Source organism: Alexandromys fortis, unplaced genomic scaffold (assembly GCF_014885135.2).
Source record: "Alexandromys fortis isolate MF-2015 unplaced genomic scaffold, M_Fortis_MF-2015_v1.1 scaffold_27, whole genome shotgun sequence".
Lineage (NCBI taxonomy): Eukaryota > Metazoa > Chordata > Mammalia > Rodentia > Cricetidae > Alexandromys > Alexandromys fortis.
In genome coordinates this window covers 6879375-6898141 of record NW_026067952.1, presented here as the reverse complement: position 1 = coordinate 6898141, position 18767 = coordinate 6879375, and the positions used below count along the sequence as shown (strand labels likewise).

The 18767-nt window shown below is 37.1% G+C and overlaps 1 protein-coding gene across 1 annotated transcript in view; it reads left to right on the top strand.

Moving 5' to 3' along the window:
- Positions 1–18767, top strand: part of Top1 (DNA topoisomerase I) — an 89541-nt gene that overhangs the window by 11571 nt on the left and 59203 nt on the right. The window contains exons 3-5 of the mRNA XM_050151076.1: positions 4050–4152; positions 13948–14071; positions 15718–15773. Coding sequence (XP_050007033.1) covers positions 4050–4152; positions 13948–14071; positions 15718–15773 — 283 coding nt within the window. The remainder of the gene's footprint in view (positions 1–4049; positions 4153–13947; positions 14072–15717; positions 15774–18767) is intronic.

Genomic DNA, 18767 nt, shown 5'->3' with positions numbered 1-18767 from the left:
AAGAGGTTAGGTGGGAGTTAGACCTCTGGGCAGGTGGGCGGGGGTGGGGTGAGGTGGAGGAGATGAACGGCAGTGTGAGACAGGTGCCAGAGGACCCAGAGGAGAAATGGGAGGTGCAAGGTGGAAGAGAGGTAAAAAGCCACGAGACAAGCATACATTAATACAAATGGGTTAACTTGAGTTATAAGAGCTAGTGGGACAAGCCTAAGCTACAGGCTGAACTTTCATATAAGTCTCCGTGTCATTTTTTGTGAGCTGGTGGCCCAAAATTAAAAATCTGGTACAGTGTGGACTATGTCCCTTAGAACCATATGGTAGGTATTCTTGAGGTGTCTTTAGCTGATCAACTGAGATGGAAGACCTGTCCTTAGGGACCAGTTTGTCATAGTGATTTGAGGGGTGGTTTTCCTAAGGGTATTTCTTGCTTCTCACCATGCATCAGTCTGTCCACTACCACAGGTGTCTTTAGTCCCTTGTCATTATGTGAGCAATTTTCTTGAGCCCTCTCACCATCCATCACATAGTGAGTATCTAGTCCTAATCGTCAAGTGGGACATCTGTGTCACCTAATAAATGCTTCTGCATGTCACTGTCCATCCTAGTAGGTGGCACTGTACTTTGATGAGGGCTCCTTGGAACATCATGGTCATCCAATAGAATCAGTCCTCAGGGTCATGACACTGCCAGGCTCCACAGTTGTGCTCCCTGGGTACACAAAGGCATCTTTGGCAGAGCTGAACTGCAGCAGCTGTACCTGCTGTTTTCTATTGTAATACAGATATTTATCCTGAATAGGGTGTCATGTCAGAGCATGGGAGGCTGGCCTGCTATAAGAACTCCATCTGTGCCTGGACACCTGGCTTCCATTGGCATGCTCAGAACTTGGCTGTTGTAGCCTACCAGGCCTGCTCATGGCAGCTGGTAGCTGGTACAGCAGATGCCTAGTAATAGCTACAGTGTTTGAGATGCAAGGTAGTGCTTGCCCCCAACCCCTAGCCTACCTTCCATTTTATTGAATTTAAATTAGTCACATGTAACTGGTTGCTGTCATGACTCTAAATAAAATGTAGATACAACCCAAGAGATAAAGGTTTATATTTTGTTTGGAATAAGGAGTGGTTGGGCTTTTGTAGCTTTGCAGTACAAATTTAGTGTGTTAGAAGTCTGAATGAATTTCTCATCCATATGTTTACATTGCTTGATCCTAGATAATGTGCTAAGAGAATGACTTAGAAATTGAGGCGGGTCTTCATTTTACTTGTCCTCCTTAGTGCTAAATAAAAAAGAAAATTTAAGATCCTCTGAATAGAATGAGTTATTTTATCTCAGTGCCCCTGAAACTATGAAGTGGTTTGTGCCGTTTTATGTTTGACAAAATAAGTTGGCTTAAATTTACACTATTTCATGGATCAGCATCCTTCAATTACTGTTAGCATATGACTTCATTTGAAATTCTAAACTACTAGCATTTTACCTATACCAAGTAAAATACACTATAAATGATAGCGATCTAAGAGTGTATCTGTTATGTTAACTTTTAGTAAAAGCAGATTATAATTATATTCTTTCCTGTGTCCTGGTCAGGGTTTTTTTTTTTTTTTTTTTTTTTTTTTTTTTTTTTTTTTTTTTTTTTTTTTTTTTTNTTTTTTTTTTTTTTTTTTTTTTTTTTTTTTAACTAGCCTGTCCATGTTGGGTGTAGGCTGCAGCCTGAAATAATTGGACTCACAATTTTTTAAACCATACTAATCTGCTGAAACAAAATGTTATTGTAGCCTTGGCTGCCGAGATCACTGACAGTAGACATGTAAGATCTTAACAACTTGAATTAATTGTGTAAAGACTAGAAATGAAATAGATCTAGTTTCCTCTAGGTTTAGCTTCAAATACAATCAGATTTTTGGAGAATAGAGTAGGAAGGTTAGAGGTGAAACAAATGGCAGTACTCAAGCAATGCTTGAAGGGCTCTCTACATTTTCATCTGTCAATCCTGAAGCATGGGTTGTCAGGACTCACTTCTACTTTAGAAATTTAGAATCAGGTGTTAATTAGCTCACAGTTGTGTAATTTGTAACTAAATTGTAGAGCAAGGAGTTTAATCTACTGTAGATGCCACAGCTTGAGTTAAACAAGAAACAGAGGAAGGTACATGGGTGACTGAGTGGCACCTTTGTAATAAAACTAGGGGTAGGGTGAACAGTTGATATTTTGGTAATTTTTTTTTCTCATACCAAGAGAAAAATTGATTAAATTTAGACACCTTTTTCCTTAAGACTTGTTATGGGGGCTACAAAGATAACTTAGCAGTTAAGAGCACTGACGGCTCTTTCAGAGGACCTGGGTTTGAATCCCAGAACCCACATGGAAGCTCACAACCATCTGTAACTTCAGTTCTAGACAATCTGATGCCCTTTTCTGATCTCCACAGACAGTTATTACATGTAAATGGCACACAGACATACATACAAGCAAAATACCCATGCACATAAATTAGAATAAATCTTTTTTGAGGAAAGGCTCATTATGATAGTTTACTTTTATAATCCCCAACACTTGAGTGTCTGATGTAAGAAGGAGGGTATATTTGTAGTATCATAATACACATGGCCAAAAATTGCAACCCAGAAATATATAATTTGTACAACTCAATAGTAAGATGCATACAGATTCACACAGAAACATATACAAATACATCAGTGGGTTAAATTGAAATAGATACTTGACCAAAGTATGTGAATAGTCAATAAGCACATTTAACATTACTTAATCATTAGAAAAACAGGGATTCAAACCACAGTGAGGGGACTCCAGGTAAGAACATTTGTTCTTACTAAAGAGGACCTAAGTTTGGATCCCAGGACTCTAGCTCCAGAGGATCCAGTGCTCTTATGGCCTCTATGGGGATCTAGCAAACACACACACACACTGCATTTACATACATGCAGGCAAAACACTCATGTATAAAATAAAAAAAACCTTAAAAAAAACAGTGAGGTAGTATATATATCTTAGTCACTATTCTGTTGCTGTGAAGAGACACCATGACCAAGGCAATTCTTATAAAATAAAGCATGTAATTGTGGGTTTACTTACAGTTTCAGAGGTTTAGTTTATCATCGTAATGTCAAGAAGCATGGCAGCAGGCTGGCAGGCTTGGCCCTGGAGAAGTAGCTTAGAGCTACATTCTGATCCACAGGTCAAGAGAGAGATGTGGGTTTTTGAAATCTCAAATTCCACTCCTGAAACACACCTACTCCAACAAGGCCACACCTCCTAACATTTTAAATAGCTCCACTTCCTGATTACTAAGCATTCAAATAGATGAGTCTATGGGGGTCATTCTCATTCAAACCACCACAGTGTACCTTTTAGAATAGGAAAACTTTAAGACAATGATTATATTAGCCAGGCATTGTGATGCACTTAGGAGGCAGGGGTGGGTGAGACCACTCTGATTACTTACAGAATTCAGGTCAACCAGAGCTCTGTGGCAAAACTTTGTCTTATAGAGAAACAAATAGAAAAGCCAAGACTGATAATTCTAGATGTTGCTGATGATTTATAGCATCTTAAAGCTCAATGATTGTTTATGGACATATATGTTAGCACAACCACTTAGGAATGTGTAATTTAGCACTTAAAAGTACTCTTCAATTGACCTGGCAGTTTTACTTCATTTAGAAGCAAATGTCCACCACCAGCATGTGAATCATAAATTACAGTGTGTGTGTGTGTGTGTGTGTGTGTGTGTGTACTGGTGTGTACTGGTGTGTATATATATGTATATGTATGTATGTACATATATATATATATGAGGTTATATAATGAATGTCACTCAGCAGTAAATGAAACTATGGAGTCAGCTTAGTGGTAGAGTGCTTGCTTATCATTCATAAGTTCATGGATTTGAGGCAGGATGATGGGATGTCTTTGTGAAATCTTCCTATCAGTAGTGTGTTGCCGTTGACTTCTGTATCTACATCCCTTTGTTAAGGTAGGCAGACAAAAGATAACATGATTACTTATAACTGACTTTTCTCTTATGCTTGCAGATTCTCACAAACACAAAGATAAACACAAAGATCGAGAACACCGGCATAAAGAGCACAAGAAGGATAAGGAAAAGGACCGGGAAAAGTCTAAACATAGCAACAGGTAAGGTTTGACCAACAGGGCTTATCACTCAATTGGGAGCTGGCGTCCTTGACTCCCATGGATAGGTATCAGCTGGTATAGGCCAGTAGCGTGGCTATTTGCTGGAGTTGTTAAAGAGAATACTTTGATAATTCAGACCTCATTTGAGATGTTCTTGTTTAGACCAGTTGTAAAAAGCAAGCACATTGAGTTTTCTTTAATATACATTTCATAATAGCTAAAGTATAGATCTATTGTAACATGCTGCTTAATCAAATATGCAGAACTTGCCTTGGTAAAAAAAAATGATTTGGTATCATTGTTTCCTAGATTTTAAAACTATATTTGTATTTTCAACATTATATTTTAAAACTACTTCACTAGTTTGTCAAGACAAGAGAAAATTTCTATTTTGTAGTTTAATTATGAATCATTAAAATAACCAGTTTAATTTTCCCTAGTGAAAGACATTTCTTCCCAAATCATGTACCTCTCCTTGTTTTCCTACTACACTTAAAACTTGGTCAACTATTTTATTTATTCAAAATTAATCTCAGCAATTGAAATGAGTTTTGGTTCTTGTGTATCTTGCCTTCTCCAGCTAATAGTAAGATGTACCAAAGTAGATTTGAGAGCAAAGAATATTGCCAAAGACCTTCATTTCATGATGATACAAAGGATATAACAACTATACATGCTGCTATAATATTATCAGAGTCTCAAAATAGGGACACACATAAACTGATAGAATTTTGAAGGGAATTAATATTTATAGCCAATGCCTTCATGCCCAGCCTAAATTTAGGCAATTTGGTATACACTTTTTAAAATTTTTTTCATGGAAAAAATTTTATTTTCATGGAAATAATAAACCAGTAGCCTTTTTGCCAGAAAACTTTGAAAGAACTTGATCTGAGTTTCTGTGACTAGTTTCTAATTCATATGTGGTTAAATTTAGGAGGACAGTTAGCCAGATGTCTTATAAGGAAGCTTGTGTTTTGACCATTCCGCAGACATAGTTTTTGCAGTAAAGCAAGTGAGTAAAGGTTATACTCTACTACTGTTCAGTGTATTATGTTCCTGTTTAAGTGACTGCTGTGGTTTCTAGTAGTCAGTTTCTTTAGTGACTGTTATCCTCAATGCTGTTATTGTTAGGGAGCATGAATTTGAAATGTATTTCTGTGTCCCTCGTCTAGATAGTAGGGTAGCATTGATTATTTGTCATCAGATTGCTCTTGGGACCCAAGTTCAGGAATTAACATTTCTGCAATAATAGTACTATAAATAGAAGAGCCACCTTTCTTTGTTTTGGTGCTGTGGACACAAACCTGACAGGATCCCACTTTGGTTATTTGATGTCATTCTAAGTACAAAACATGGCAGCAAATATTGATGATAATTTTTTTTCCCTGTGGACAGGAGCTTGAGGTCATGTGTACAAAAGTCATAACATTATCCAATAAGGAAAGGTTGTGACTTCAACATTCCCAGTAGATTATTCCTTACAGTCAAAACAAAAAAATTAAATAAACTTCCTGCCTAAACAAAGTGTGTAGCCAACTTACCCAAGTATAAGCACTGTCCCCCTAAGCATGTTGTAGGTTCCCTAAATTTTTGTTTTGTTTCTTTGTTTCTCAAGATAGGGTTTCTCTGTGTAACAGTCCTGACGGTCCCAGAAACTTTCTCTGTAGACCAGGCTGGCCTCGAACTCACAGATGTCTGCCAGCCTTTGTCTCCCAGTTGCTAGGTTTAAAGGCATGTTCCATCACCGCCAGGTGGTTTCCTAATTTTTAAAGATGAGTCCATGTCATTTTGGATTCTAATTTCCTCAGACTTATCATGAAAAGCACTAGTTAAATCAAATTCTGACCTTAGGAAAACCTCATATCTGTCTCCTGTTTCTTTTGTTTTTGCCTGTGATGTTGCACAAACATTTACACCAGTCAAATAAAATTATTACTTATATAGTTTATTTTATTAGATTTATATGTATGATATGGGTGTTTTGCCTACATGTATGTATTTATAACACATGTTGTACCTGGTGTCCCCAAAGATCAGAAGAGGACAACAAATAATTGGAGTCATGTGAATGTGGGTGCTAGGAACTGAACCCAGGTCCTCTTCAAGATAACAACGTCACCATCTTTCAATTCCTCATTTATTTCTTTTTAAAATTTTTTTAAATTTATTTAGCTTTATTTTATGTGCATTGATCTGAAGGTGTCAGACTCCATGAAACTGCATTTTCAGATAGTTATGAGTTGTCATGTGGGTGCTGGGAATTGAACTCCAGTCCTCTGGAAGAGCAGTCAGTGCTCTTAACTGTTGAGCCGTCTTTCCCGCCCCCTCATTTATTTCCTAATAATTATGTGCTGGTTACTTTTGGTGAATTTGTAATGAGTTACCGTCATTTGGAAAGAGGAAACCTCAGTTGGAAAATTGAGAAAATGCCTTCATAAAATCTGCCAACAGGCAAGCCTGTGGAGCGGGGTGTGTTTTTGATTAATAATTGGTGTTGGCCTGACCTACTGTGGGCCGTGCCATCCCAGGGGTTGTATAAGAAGGCAGGCTGAGCAAGCCACGTGGAGTAAACCTGTAAGCAGCATTCCTCCATGGCCTTTGCTTGACTTCTTGCCTTGACTTCCTTCATTGAATTTTGATATGGGACATGTAAGCCAAATAAACCATTTCTTCCCCCAGTTTCCTTTGGATCAGTGTTTTGTCAATAGAAAACAAACCAGGGACAGAGAAGTAACATTTTTAAGTTCAGTTTTAAAAAACACATTGAAAGAAAAGGACTGGTTTTCTAGCTTCCAGGATGTTACTGGGTTTATAATCTGATCAGTGTTAGTCATTCGTAGTCAGATTTTCTTTAATACTAGGTGTGACATTGAAAAGCACCATGAGACAAAAGGCTGGTTTCCTTCATTCACAGGTTTTGTCCAAATCCAAGCATTCAACTTATTTGTCTCTTTTTTCCTATTTGGTTGACTATGGATAGTAGTAGTACCTGCCTTTGCAAACTTTTGGATTTGTTATGAACATGATAGCTCATCATAAACTGCTAAATAATTAATATACTAAATAATTAAGATAATGATGGTGACAGTGTCGATTACCACAAAGCCTAATAGAAGATCATGTGGATAAAATACAGCTTCCAGTTTTTGTAGTGGGATCTAATTTAGTATTTCACTTTTGCTACGTCACATTTTTCAGTTACTTCTACCCCTATTGTAGTAAATAATAATCATTGCTTTTAAGATTTCATGATGAAAGCAACCTTTTTGGGTTTTCTTTGAGACGGTTTCTGTGTAGCACTGTAGACTAGGCTGACCTCAAACTCAGAGCTGACTGTCTCTGCCTCCAAGTGTTGGGATTAAAGGTGTGTGACACCATGCCCAGCTCATGGAGAGAGACAATAATTGAAAACTAGCCACTTAAATAAATAGATCGCAAAAGGAGGAAAGGTGATGACTTGAAAAAGAGGTATTCTTGCTCAGCACAGTGGCACTTGGCTTGGAAGGTAATAACAGTAGGATCACCAAGTTTCAGGCCAAACTGGGCTTGGGGGCTTATAACTGTCAAATATATTAAAGGGGCATTCCAGATGGTGAGAAAAGCATGAAAAATATTAGGGAGTGTAGCTCTGTGATAGTGCTTTCCTAAATTCCATTTTACTTTGACTTTTCTATAATTACACACAGTAATTAATCCTCTCTTGGTCACAGTTTGACTTTCTAAATTTTTCTTTTTTTCTCTTTTTTAATTTTATTATTATTTTATTACTTTAAAAAATACCAATCCAAATTCCCACTCCCTCCCCTGACTTTCTATAATGTTCTTCTGAAAAGAAGTCCAAACTATAATAATAGAAAATTTCTAATGACAATAGTTCCTAAATTTTGTTTGTTTTGAGATGGTTACCCAGGCTGGCTTCAAACTGAAGAACTTCTTGTTGGGATTACAGAGATATGAACCATTCATTCTGCTAAGTTTCAAATTGTGTGACTTTCTGAGTATTCTTAGAAAATACAACCCTGGGGCTTGCTTTTTCTCTCTATCCAGTATATCCATGATACATATGTATTCTCATTGTGTTGTTTGTTTGTCTATTTGTTTGTTTTGGGGTTTTATCGAGACAAGGTTTCTCTGTGTAGCTTTGGAGCCTGTCCTGGAATGCACTTTGTAGACTAGGTTGTCCTCAAACTCCCAGACATCAGCCTGCTTCTGCCTCCTGAGTGCTTGGATTAAAGTTGTGTGCCACCACTGCCCAGCCTTCTTGTGCTTGTCAGTAGTTGTCTGGTTATATGAAGATCATCGATCAACACATCATAGTTAAAACTTGGATTCAATTTACCTTCATTTTACCTCATGTTTTCAATATGGGGATGGAGCAATTAGGATTTACCAAAGCAAGCAGTAAAGTGTTTCCTGTAAATGGAAAGGGAAAGTTCTCAAAGAAGAGGGAAAATAATGTGCTGAGAGTTACAGAAAATTGTTATTGTTGATATTAATCCCTAATATACCTAATTTATAGATCAGATTTTATTATAGATATGCTTGTATAAGGACTACCAATCCCCATTCCATTCTATATATAGAGTTGGATACTATCTGTAGTTTTAGACATCTACAAGATCCTAGACAGGCAGCTGTGGTAATTCAAAAGAGCAGAGTCCTTGTGATTTTTCTTAGTAGTCCAGTGATGGTGGATATTAAGCAGCCACCATGCCTTAGAGCCTTTTGAAAACTAGCTGCTGCTCTGTTTTCCTGGAGACAACTTTGAAGTTACCTGAAATTGTTTTATTTAAGCTTTAACTGTTTGCTTTGCTTGAAAAGCCATTAATTTCTTTCCTTCAGTAGCTTGGAAGCCTATTCACTCTCTTGTAGGAGTACCCTAGATTCAATTGTCTGTGACCTTCAGGATTTGCTGCTTTGCATAGTTGGCAAGCATCAGTGGCTATTCTCACAAGATGAGTAGATTTCTATTAAACCTAATAGCATTTATTTACTTATTTATTTGCTTTCTTTGTTTGGGAAGTAATAGAATGGTCAAGTTCATAACTCTGGAGCCAGACTGCCTGAGTTTATTTAATTAAGTCCTCATTCTTTCTTATTAAATGATTGTTTCTAGGCAAGTTACTTAAGTTTTCTGTGCTTTAATTTCCAGATCTGTGAAGTGGAGATAGCAGTACTTATCTCAGGGTGTTTGTGTGTTTGGTTTCTTTTTTTTTTTTTTTTTTTTTTTTTTTTTTTGGTGGTTTTTCTGTGAAACAGTCCTGGTTATCCTAAAACTTACTCTGTAGACCAGCCTAGTCTTGAACTCAGAAATCTGCCTGCCTCTGCTTCCCGAGTGCTGGGTTTAAAGGTATGCACCGCTACCACCAGGCTTGTCTCTCAGGGTTTTTGTTATAGCAAGATGTGTGTGTATTGTGTGCTACTATTCTTCTATTTGCTAAATACTTCATTGTTCATAAAGAGCAGATTTTAATCTTCCCATAGCCAACATATAGCTTCTCGGAATATCAGACTCCAGGTTTTGCAAAGGTCCATCCCCTTTTAATTTTTCCTAACAAAATTAAATAAGTTTCTAATGCAAAAGAGAAATACCTAATCCTCCTGGCTTTTTACGGCCATCTCCTTGCTTGTTTCTTCTCTCACCTTCCTTCTGTCTATATACATGCTTTATATTGGTGAATCTTTTGTTTGCTTAACTACTATAAAAGTCACAGACCAGATCTCACTGTTATCTCATTTTAAAAATAGCATGCACTGCTTTCTTCCATCATCTTCATCATCATAGGAATTCAACTGATTCGAAGCATAAGACAAGCATGAACATTATGAAAAGAAGTTCTTAAGTCTTTTCTGTTTATTATTTTTCTTTTTAACTATTAATTCTTAGAGAATTTGATTGTGTTCCACTACTTCTTACTATACTCTCATCTGCCTTTTCTTCTGCAACGACCTTGAGCCTTTAGAGGCATGGATGCCATATGTATGTATTTGTGTGTGTGTGTGTGTGTGTGTGTGTTCCGTTTAGGGCTAGACATACTATGTTTACTTTTTTTTTTAAATATTTATTTATTTATGATATACACAATATTCTGCCTGCATGTATCCCTGTGGGCCAGAAGAGGGCACCAGATATCATTACAGATGGTTGTGAGCCACCATGTGGTTGCTGGGAATAGAACTCAGGACCTCTGGAAGAGCAGCCAGTGCTCTTATCCTCTGAGCCATCTTGCCAGCCCCTATGTTTACTTTTTTGAACATGGCTTTGCTTATTCAGCTGGTGTGGTAGAATCGTTTTCACAGACACAAGTACAGAATCCAGGAGTTAATTTTTCACTGAGGCAGATTAATTTTCTAATTAACTTTAAAAAAAAAAGAATTGGGAGCTGCTGGTGGTGGTGTACACCTTAAATCTAGCACTTGTGAAGAAGAGGCAGGCAGATATCTGAGTCTAACGCCAGGCTGGTCACAAAGCAAGTTACAGGACAACCAGGAGCCAGGACTGTTACGCAAAGAAACCCTTTTCTTGAAAAACAAAAGCAAACAAAAAAGCAAAAGCAAAAAATAATTGGGAAGAGTGGTATAATATGTAAAGGAAGATGGAGCCTGAAGCATTCCTTAATTAGCCATTTATATTTTCATAGGAAGCAATCACAAAGGTTTTATCCTTTCAAGTATTGAAGATTTCTGTTTTAGAAAATATCTACTTGGTGGCAAGATATTAATGACCTTAATATATCAAATCTTACATTTTCTATACAACACCAGTCTCCTTTAAGTGATAATTGTGATATCTGGGGCTGGAGAGATGTGTCTGGAGTTGAGTACTTCCTGTTCTTCCAGAAGACCCCATTTCACTTACCAGCTCTCACATATCAGCTCACAGCCTTCTGTAACTCTAGCCCCAGGAGATCCAACTCTTACTCTGTCTTCCTCAGATACCAAGAGTGCATGTTGTACAGACATACATACAGGCAAAACACCCATACACAATAAACATGAAAACAAAATAGAAAGATGATAACATTGTACTAGCAGGTGCTCTAAACTTATAAATGGAAATAGCAAGTCTAATCCTAGTATCGCTTCTCTCTCAACAGGATTTGCATTAGTTTTTATTTTTCTTTTTTCTTTTCTGCCACTGAGCTACAGCCCAGGCCTCCATCTGTTTTCTTTTCTTTTCTTTTTTCTTTTTTTTTGTATTTATTTATTATGTATACAATATTCTGTCTGTGTATATGTCTGCAAGCCAGAAGAGGGCACCAGACCTCATTACAGATGGTTGTGAGCCACCATGTGGTTGCTGGGAATTGAACTCAGGACCTTTGCAAGAGCAGGCAATGCTCTTAACCACTGAGCCATCTCTCCAGCCCCTGCATTAGTTTTTAAACTACCGCTTCCTCTGTATATAAACTTGTCTAAGAAAATAAAACGTGCCTCTCAGAATTATTAAAAAATTTAGTACAATAAGGGTTATAAAAACAAGTACAGCCATGTGTGGTGCACTCCTTTAGTTCCAGCAGAGACTGGCAGATCTCTGTAAGTTTAAGGCCAGCTTAGTCTACACAATGAGTTTCAGGCTAGCCAGGGCTACATAGTGAGACCTTATCTCAAAAGACATGCATTTATTTGTGCATGCAAGTGCATGCGTCCGCACACACGCACACAGAACATCAAAAACCAAGTACAGTGCATAGAGGTGTCTGTAACAGTAGGTAATCTGACACATCTTCTGTGGCTTGGTTTAATTTAATGCCTTTACTTTTTGTCTTGTTTTTGTCTTCTTTATAGACAAGTATTATCCTTTTAGCAAACAGCTTCAGAGGAGACTTCTTGGCCTCTTGAGATCATTGCCAGTGAAGCCTGCTTTTTCTGCTCTGAGTAAAAATAGTGGCAAATGATCTGATGAACCTCATAGGCTTGACTGTCCCTATTGGTTGGGCTTTATTAGCACTCCTGCACCTGGAATAAACTCCCATTTCTTGTCATTGAATTTGAGTTCTGTTTTGCGTAGCTATGGAATCCATCAGCTCTTTTCAATGAGCAAATGACTTAACTGTTAAGCCACATATATGGAAGAAAATGACCATATTGTTCTTTAGCATGTGGTTTTTGCTGCTAGTCTGTTTCTGTCTAATTTACATTCAAAGACATTTTTCATAGTCCTGTTGGCATCTGTCAGGAATACTCTGCTTGTATACTTGAGTAGTCAACAATATTTCTTAGTAGTATCATAATTTGATATAACACAAATTCCTCTCTGGTTTAGTTATTTAGATTGTATCCATTTTCCCATTTTTCTCATTTTTTTTTCCTTTTGGTTACTATGATGAGTACTAAAATAAACATCTTTGCCTGTAGCATTTTTATGAGAAAATTTCTAGAAGATAGAACCTATATGACAATGTTTCATCATTTTAATGGCTCTTGGCTTTTAATGTAAGATTTTGCTTTCCAAAATAGGAATATTATTTTTACAGTGCTACTGGTTTGAACACATGTCTCTTTCAAAGCAAGACTTGGAAGTAATGTTCTTAATTTCAGATCGGTCTTTTCTTATTTTGAGGAAGAGACAAGCAGGGCTTTTAACTTCATGTGGAAGTAACTTAGTTCTTCATAGTTAAAGCTAGTGGGAAAACTTTGAGTATATTGGGCTATTCACTTATGACATTTTGTCTTGAGTCTGGCATAGTCACGAAATTAGATTGAATTCTCTTAGGTTAGATGTGACTGTTAGAGATAGAACTTTCATTGTATTTTTTTGTTGTTAGGAAGTTATAGAAATAACACTAGGCTTGCCGTATATTCTGTCACATTTAAAGAATGTCCTGGATTTAGTCACTTGCAGAGCTTCCATTATGTAGTGCTGTGGAATTTATCTACCTAATTTAGAAAATTAGGTACCTAATTTAGAAAAGCTTAACTTTTCCCTTCTTTTAATTTTAAATCTGTTTTTCTTTGATAAACTGGCCCCACGTCTGGAATGCCTTCTCTGACATCTCTGGGCTTTTCACTTGTTCGCTGAGACATTCCTCGCAATCCTTCTGCCATGGAGCTGCTTGTTTGCCATGTGACTCTTTGTGGGCTTCTATTGCAGAACATGCTGGCATAATTCAACAGCATGACTTTCTGTCTTCCTCTTCTACCTTCCTCTGGCAGGTACCAAGGTTTTCTACTTGTGTGCTCTTAAGCTTCTTTCTGAGCTGTTTCTAAGTCCTTTTATTAATTAGAGTAAGAACCCAAAAGTAGGGAACCCCCAAATTCCCAGGTAATGTGTGGCAACTGTGAGTTTTAAAGAAGCTTCTGTGAAGACAGAAAACAAGTGATTATGTTCAGGACTTTTGCAACCTTATTTCTAAGGGACTTGATTGACTGCTGAGTCAGCAGGTAAAGGGGCACCATCTCTCAGGTCTCATTTGACCTGTGCCATCCTCACAGAGTCATGAATGAAGTAAGTTTATGCCATGGAATATTTTCTCTCTCCTAACTAGTTTTCCCTGTGTTCCTAATACAGCAGTGCAGTTTCACACTGGGTACATTTCTTTGTCCCTCTGGTTCATTGTGGGCTCCTGTCCCAGCAACAGCTTGTACCTAGGAGCTGAAGGGAGATCAAAACAAAATCCAGATGATTTCTTTTGGTGTTTTCTGGTTAGTACTTTCTGGTGTTTCCAGCAAGTCTTTGAACTTTTTGTCAGGACTATCTAAGCATCACAAGTTTTGATTGTTTATGTTCTTTAAGTTGATCTTGTGGTCGTAACTCTAGGCTAACCCTTTATGTCTTATTTTTTTTAACAGTGAACATAAAGATTCTGAAAAGAAACATAAAGAGAAAGAGAAAACCAAACATAAGGATGGAAGCTCAGAAAAACATAAAGACAAACATAAAGACAGAGACAAGGAAAAACGAAAGGAGGAAAAGGTATATAACTTTCCTTTAGGGGGAAAAGGAGAAGTTAAATTCTACTTTTATTTTGATCACTTTAGAAGCTGTTAATGAAAGTATCTTTGTTGTGTATGCCTTTGACATGGGGAGTAAAGCAGTCTGTAGGGCAATACTGTAGTTACTGCCTGGCCTTCTGCTTCTTTGCAGTGTACTCATTAAACTTCCCACTCCTCCCCAAAAATTTTAGAGTCAACCTGTTCAAACTATGAAAACCAAATTATTTACCAACCGGGTCCTTCACAATACAGTAAACCTTTTATTTTATACTATAGTGAGGATATAGTGTTTCTGGAAACATCATCTTTCTGAAATATTAGGAGTTTGGAAGAAGGCTTCAAGCTTTATTGGGTCTCCTTTTGATAAAGTTGAAGATTCTGGGGTTGGGTATGTACTTGATTGGTAGAGTGTTTTATTAGCATGCAAGAAGACTTTGGTTTGATTTCCAGCACCATCTAAACCAGGTGTATTGGTACATGCCTATAATCCCAGTATTTGGGAGGTAGAGACAGGAGGAGTAGAAATTCAGTCATGTTGGGCTACAAAGTGAGTTCAAGGTGATTTCCAGCCTGAAATGTATACCCTGACTCAAAATAAAGGTTGAAGATTCTTAAATGAAAGAACACAGACATGGTGGAATATAGAATGTGGAACAAGACCTCTCCTTGTTCCCTCCTGACTTGTTGTCCCCCCCATCTTTCCCTGAGATAGCCAATGTGTTGATTGTTTTGTCCTTTCCAAAGAGACTGGTGGAGCTGAGAGGCATCCATTTGTGTTTATATGTCAAGATTTCTGAAAGATTTATTTTTTTCTGACTCATGCAAAAATAAAATTGAAGGAGATGGGGGAAATAGATAATACTCTGCTTAAACCAAAGAGGGCAGGAGATAGACTAGTCTGTTCTCTCTTGATTTTGGTGTTTGTTCTTTTCTCTGCACTGCCAGCAGCAGATTTTGAGTAGCGAATATATTTATTGGGGAAGTGAAATTACTATTATTTTAAGATTAAAAAGTTGCTATTTTAGTAAGACCTTTCTCGGTCCATTTTACCTAGCATTGTCAAAAACCAAATTTGGGAAAAATCAAGGTCTTTAGTTGACTCACCTTAGTTTTGCTAACAAGAAGAGACAGTCCAGGATCCAGACACTCTAAAATAGCCTGGCATGGCCTTGGCCTTCCTGAACAGTCAGTCAACCACTGACAAGACTTGTACAATATTGTTCCTATCAACATTCTGCCTTAGAGATGGGTAGGGACTCATGATGCCTCATTATTCCTTCAAGACTTACCATCCATTAAAGGTTATTAGAGGAAAGAGGCATTTTCTCCAGTGGCCTGGTTACTGGTAATGTGCCTATACTCCTGTAAGCAACCTTAGTGAGACATCCAAAAGGAAAGAAGACAAGACATGGTAATGGAAACAACTGGACTGGGGAGATGAGCCGTGCATAGATCATATACTTGTATAAATGTCATAATGAAACCTGTTTTATATATAATTAATATATGCTAATAAAAATTTAACACCACTTCCAGTTGATGGTAGTATTCTTGAATAAGAAATTTGTTTTCATATTTAATATTTTCCAAAGCATGTACTCAATTGTTGTGTTTTTTACCTTGCAGATTAGAGCAGCTGGGGATGCAAAAATAAAGAAGGAGAAGGAAAATGGCTTCTCTAGGTAAGATCTTATGCTATGGTAGCTTATTTTTTCTGGGTGACTCCACCTGGTGGTGTCTATACTTTTCCAACACATAATTGACCTACCCAACTTGATGGTTCAAAATAAAGTCAGTAGTAAGAGAACTTGACCTAGGCCAGCTTGGGTTTTTACAGTTCTAGTTAGTGAGACTTAACAGCACTAATCCAGAAAGTTTAGAAATAGAGAAGACTAACAGAATAAGATTTTTAAAACTTGAGGTATATGCATGCCACAAAATTTGCCTATCTAGCTTATAGGGCTTTACTGTATCCACAATGTAACCTCACTATTCCCCAGTATTTCAAAAGAAACTTCTTGCTAGTAATTATGGAATTTTTTAGTCACTTTGAATTACTCCTTAATACTGTAAGGCTTATATATAGAACCTTATTGGACTTAATTTTAAGAATAAGTATATATTTTGGTAGATGTATATAAATGTATACTAACTACCTGTAGCCCATTTTTACTGTCTGTACTCTTTCTGTTCTTTTTCCTCATTTTCAGTACCCACAAGTAAGCTCCAAAGTTCTTTCTAGATTCAGAAGACCACTTAAAATCACATTATGTATTCTCATGCCTTCCACAGAACAACAGAATGGATTTGTTAGGGATTGTTTGATGTATTTACCTTACTCACTGAGTCAAAGAGTTGAGAAGTTTGCTTCCTTCAGTCTTTGAACTTTCAGTTTTATTTGATAAATAAAGATTTTGAGACTGTACCATGCATGTATCCAGGTAGTTCAGAGAAAGAGAAGCAGGTGTCCTCTGCAGGGATGTTTCATAACTGGTTTAAGAATACAGAAAAGGGGGGCTGGAGAGATGGCTCAGTGGATAAGAGCATTGCCTGCTCTTGCAAAGGTCCTGAGTTCAATTCCCAGCAACCACATGGTGGCTCACAACCATTTGTGATGAGGTCTGGTGCCCTCTTCTGGCCTTCAGGAATACACACAGACAGAACATTGTATACATAATAAATAAATAAAATAAACATTTAAAAAAAAGAATGCAGAAAAGGTCAAGGAAGTAACAAGCTACTCTTGGTATTCTCTTTCTTAGATAAATTGATTGAGATTTGTGATATCCAGTTTCTGTCCAGAGACCATGCAAGACGTCTGTTAAACTAAGATCTCAATAGATTCTTTGGACTCAAATTTATTGTCTTGAGTTCATTGATAGATTGTGGGGTGTTAGAAGGGTCAGGAACATGTTCTCCTAGGCACTGTCCTCCGATTTACTTTGCTGCAGCCACTTGCAACCCAGTGAGCCTTGTTGAGAATCTAGATGCTTCACTAAAACTTTTCTTTCTGGTAAATTGTTTTAGAACTTCTTGAAGTGTAGCAAACTCTCACCTGCTTTAAAAGTCATCAATAGGATTTCTATAGTGGCCTTACCAATTTACATCCTCACTAGCGTTTGTTTGTTTTGTCTTGTTTTGTTTTTTCTTTTTGTTAGCTGTTCTGACTGGGGTGCTTTTGAATGTTATTTCCCTAATGCCTAAGGACGGTACTTTTTCAAGTATTTATTGCTGGTTGTATTTTGATACTATGTTCACTTGCTCATTTAAGATGGATGTTTTTTAGTGCTCTTTGTAGATTATTGTCAGATATACAATTGGGACATACTTTCACCTATTGTAAGCTGCCACTTTTCTCTTGATGTTTTGTTTGTATACAGGTGCTTTCTAATTGTGTGCAATTCCATTTGTCAGTTCTTGGCAATTACTTCATAAGCTATAAGGGGTTCTTTACAGAAAGTTGTTGCTTATTCCTATATCTATTTTGAAAGTGTTTCCCTCAGGAAGTTTAGAATTTCAGTTACTACATTAAGGCCCTTGAGGTGTTTTTAGTTAATTTTTGTGCAGGATAATAGGTAAGTGTCTAGTTTTTTCAGTACCGTTTGCTGAAGAGACTGCCTTTTCTCAATGCTTTTTTGATGCCCTTGATGAAAAATTAGGTGGTTGTAGCTTTGTGGGTTTGTTCTGGATCTTTTTATTCTGTGGGTTTACCTGCTATTTTTGTTACCATGGTCTTTAATAGAGTTTGCGATTAGATACTATGCCTTTAGTGTTCTTTCTGCTTAGGACTGCTTTGTCTGTATGATCTTTTATACTAACATAAATTTTATGGGTTTTTCCTAGTTCTGTGAATATCGTCATTGGAATTTAATGGGGATCACAATGACTTTGTAGATAACTTTTTATAATATAGTTAGGTTCACAGTACTAATTTTACCAATGTGCAATCATGGATAGTCTTTGCATTTTTTAATGTTGTTTTCACTCTATTTAGAGTCTTAATGCTCATTGTACAGGTTTTTCCTTCACTGCCTTTGTTAGATTCATTTCTACTAGAGTATTTGCTTTTCTTTGCTGGCCTGGAACTTGCAATTACAAGTTAGCATAGAATTCACAGAGGTCTTCTTCCTCTTCCATTTCCTCTTGAGTAATGGGATTAAAGATGGGCATCACCATATATCTATTGTGTGGTTGTTTGTGTGCACAAGCACATGATACATTTACATGACATACCCACGGTACCCATGTGGAGTCAAAGCATAGCTTCTAAGAATCAGTTCTCTTTCCACCATGTGGGTTCCAGGTGATAATGAACTCATTATCAGGATAAATAGCAAAGCACCTTCATCCACTGATACATCTTGACGACCTTAGTCGTGTTTTTGTTTAGTTTTGGTTTTGTGTGTGTGTGTGTGTGTGTTTTTTTTTTTTTTTTTTGAGACAGGGTTTCTCTCTGTAGAACAGCCTATCCTCCAACCCAGAGATTCACCTGTTTATGCCTCCGAGTGCTAGGATTAAAGTACTTGTGCTACCAAACAAGTACTTGGCTTGTTTGTTTTAAAGCTATTATTAGAATAGGGACCCACCTCCTCCAGTTTAACATCTTGGCAAGTTCATTATTGGTATATATAAAAAAAAACTACTGATTTTTGTGTGTTATTTTTGACAGTGTTTAT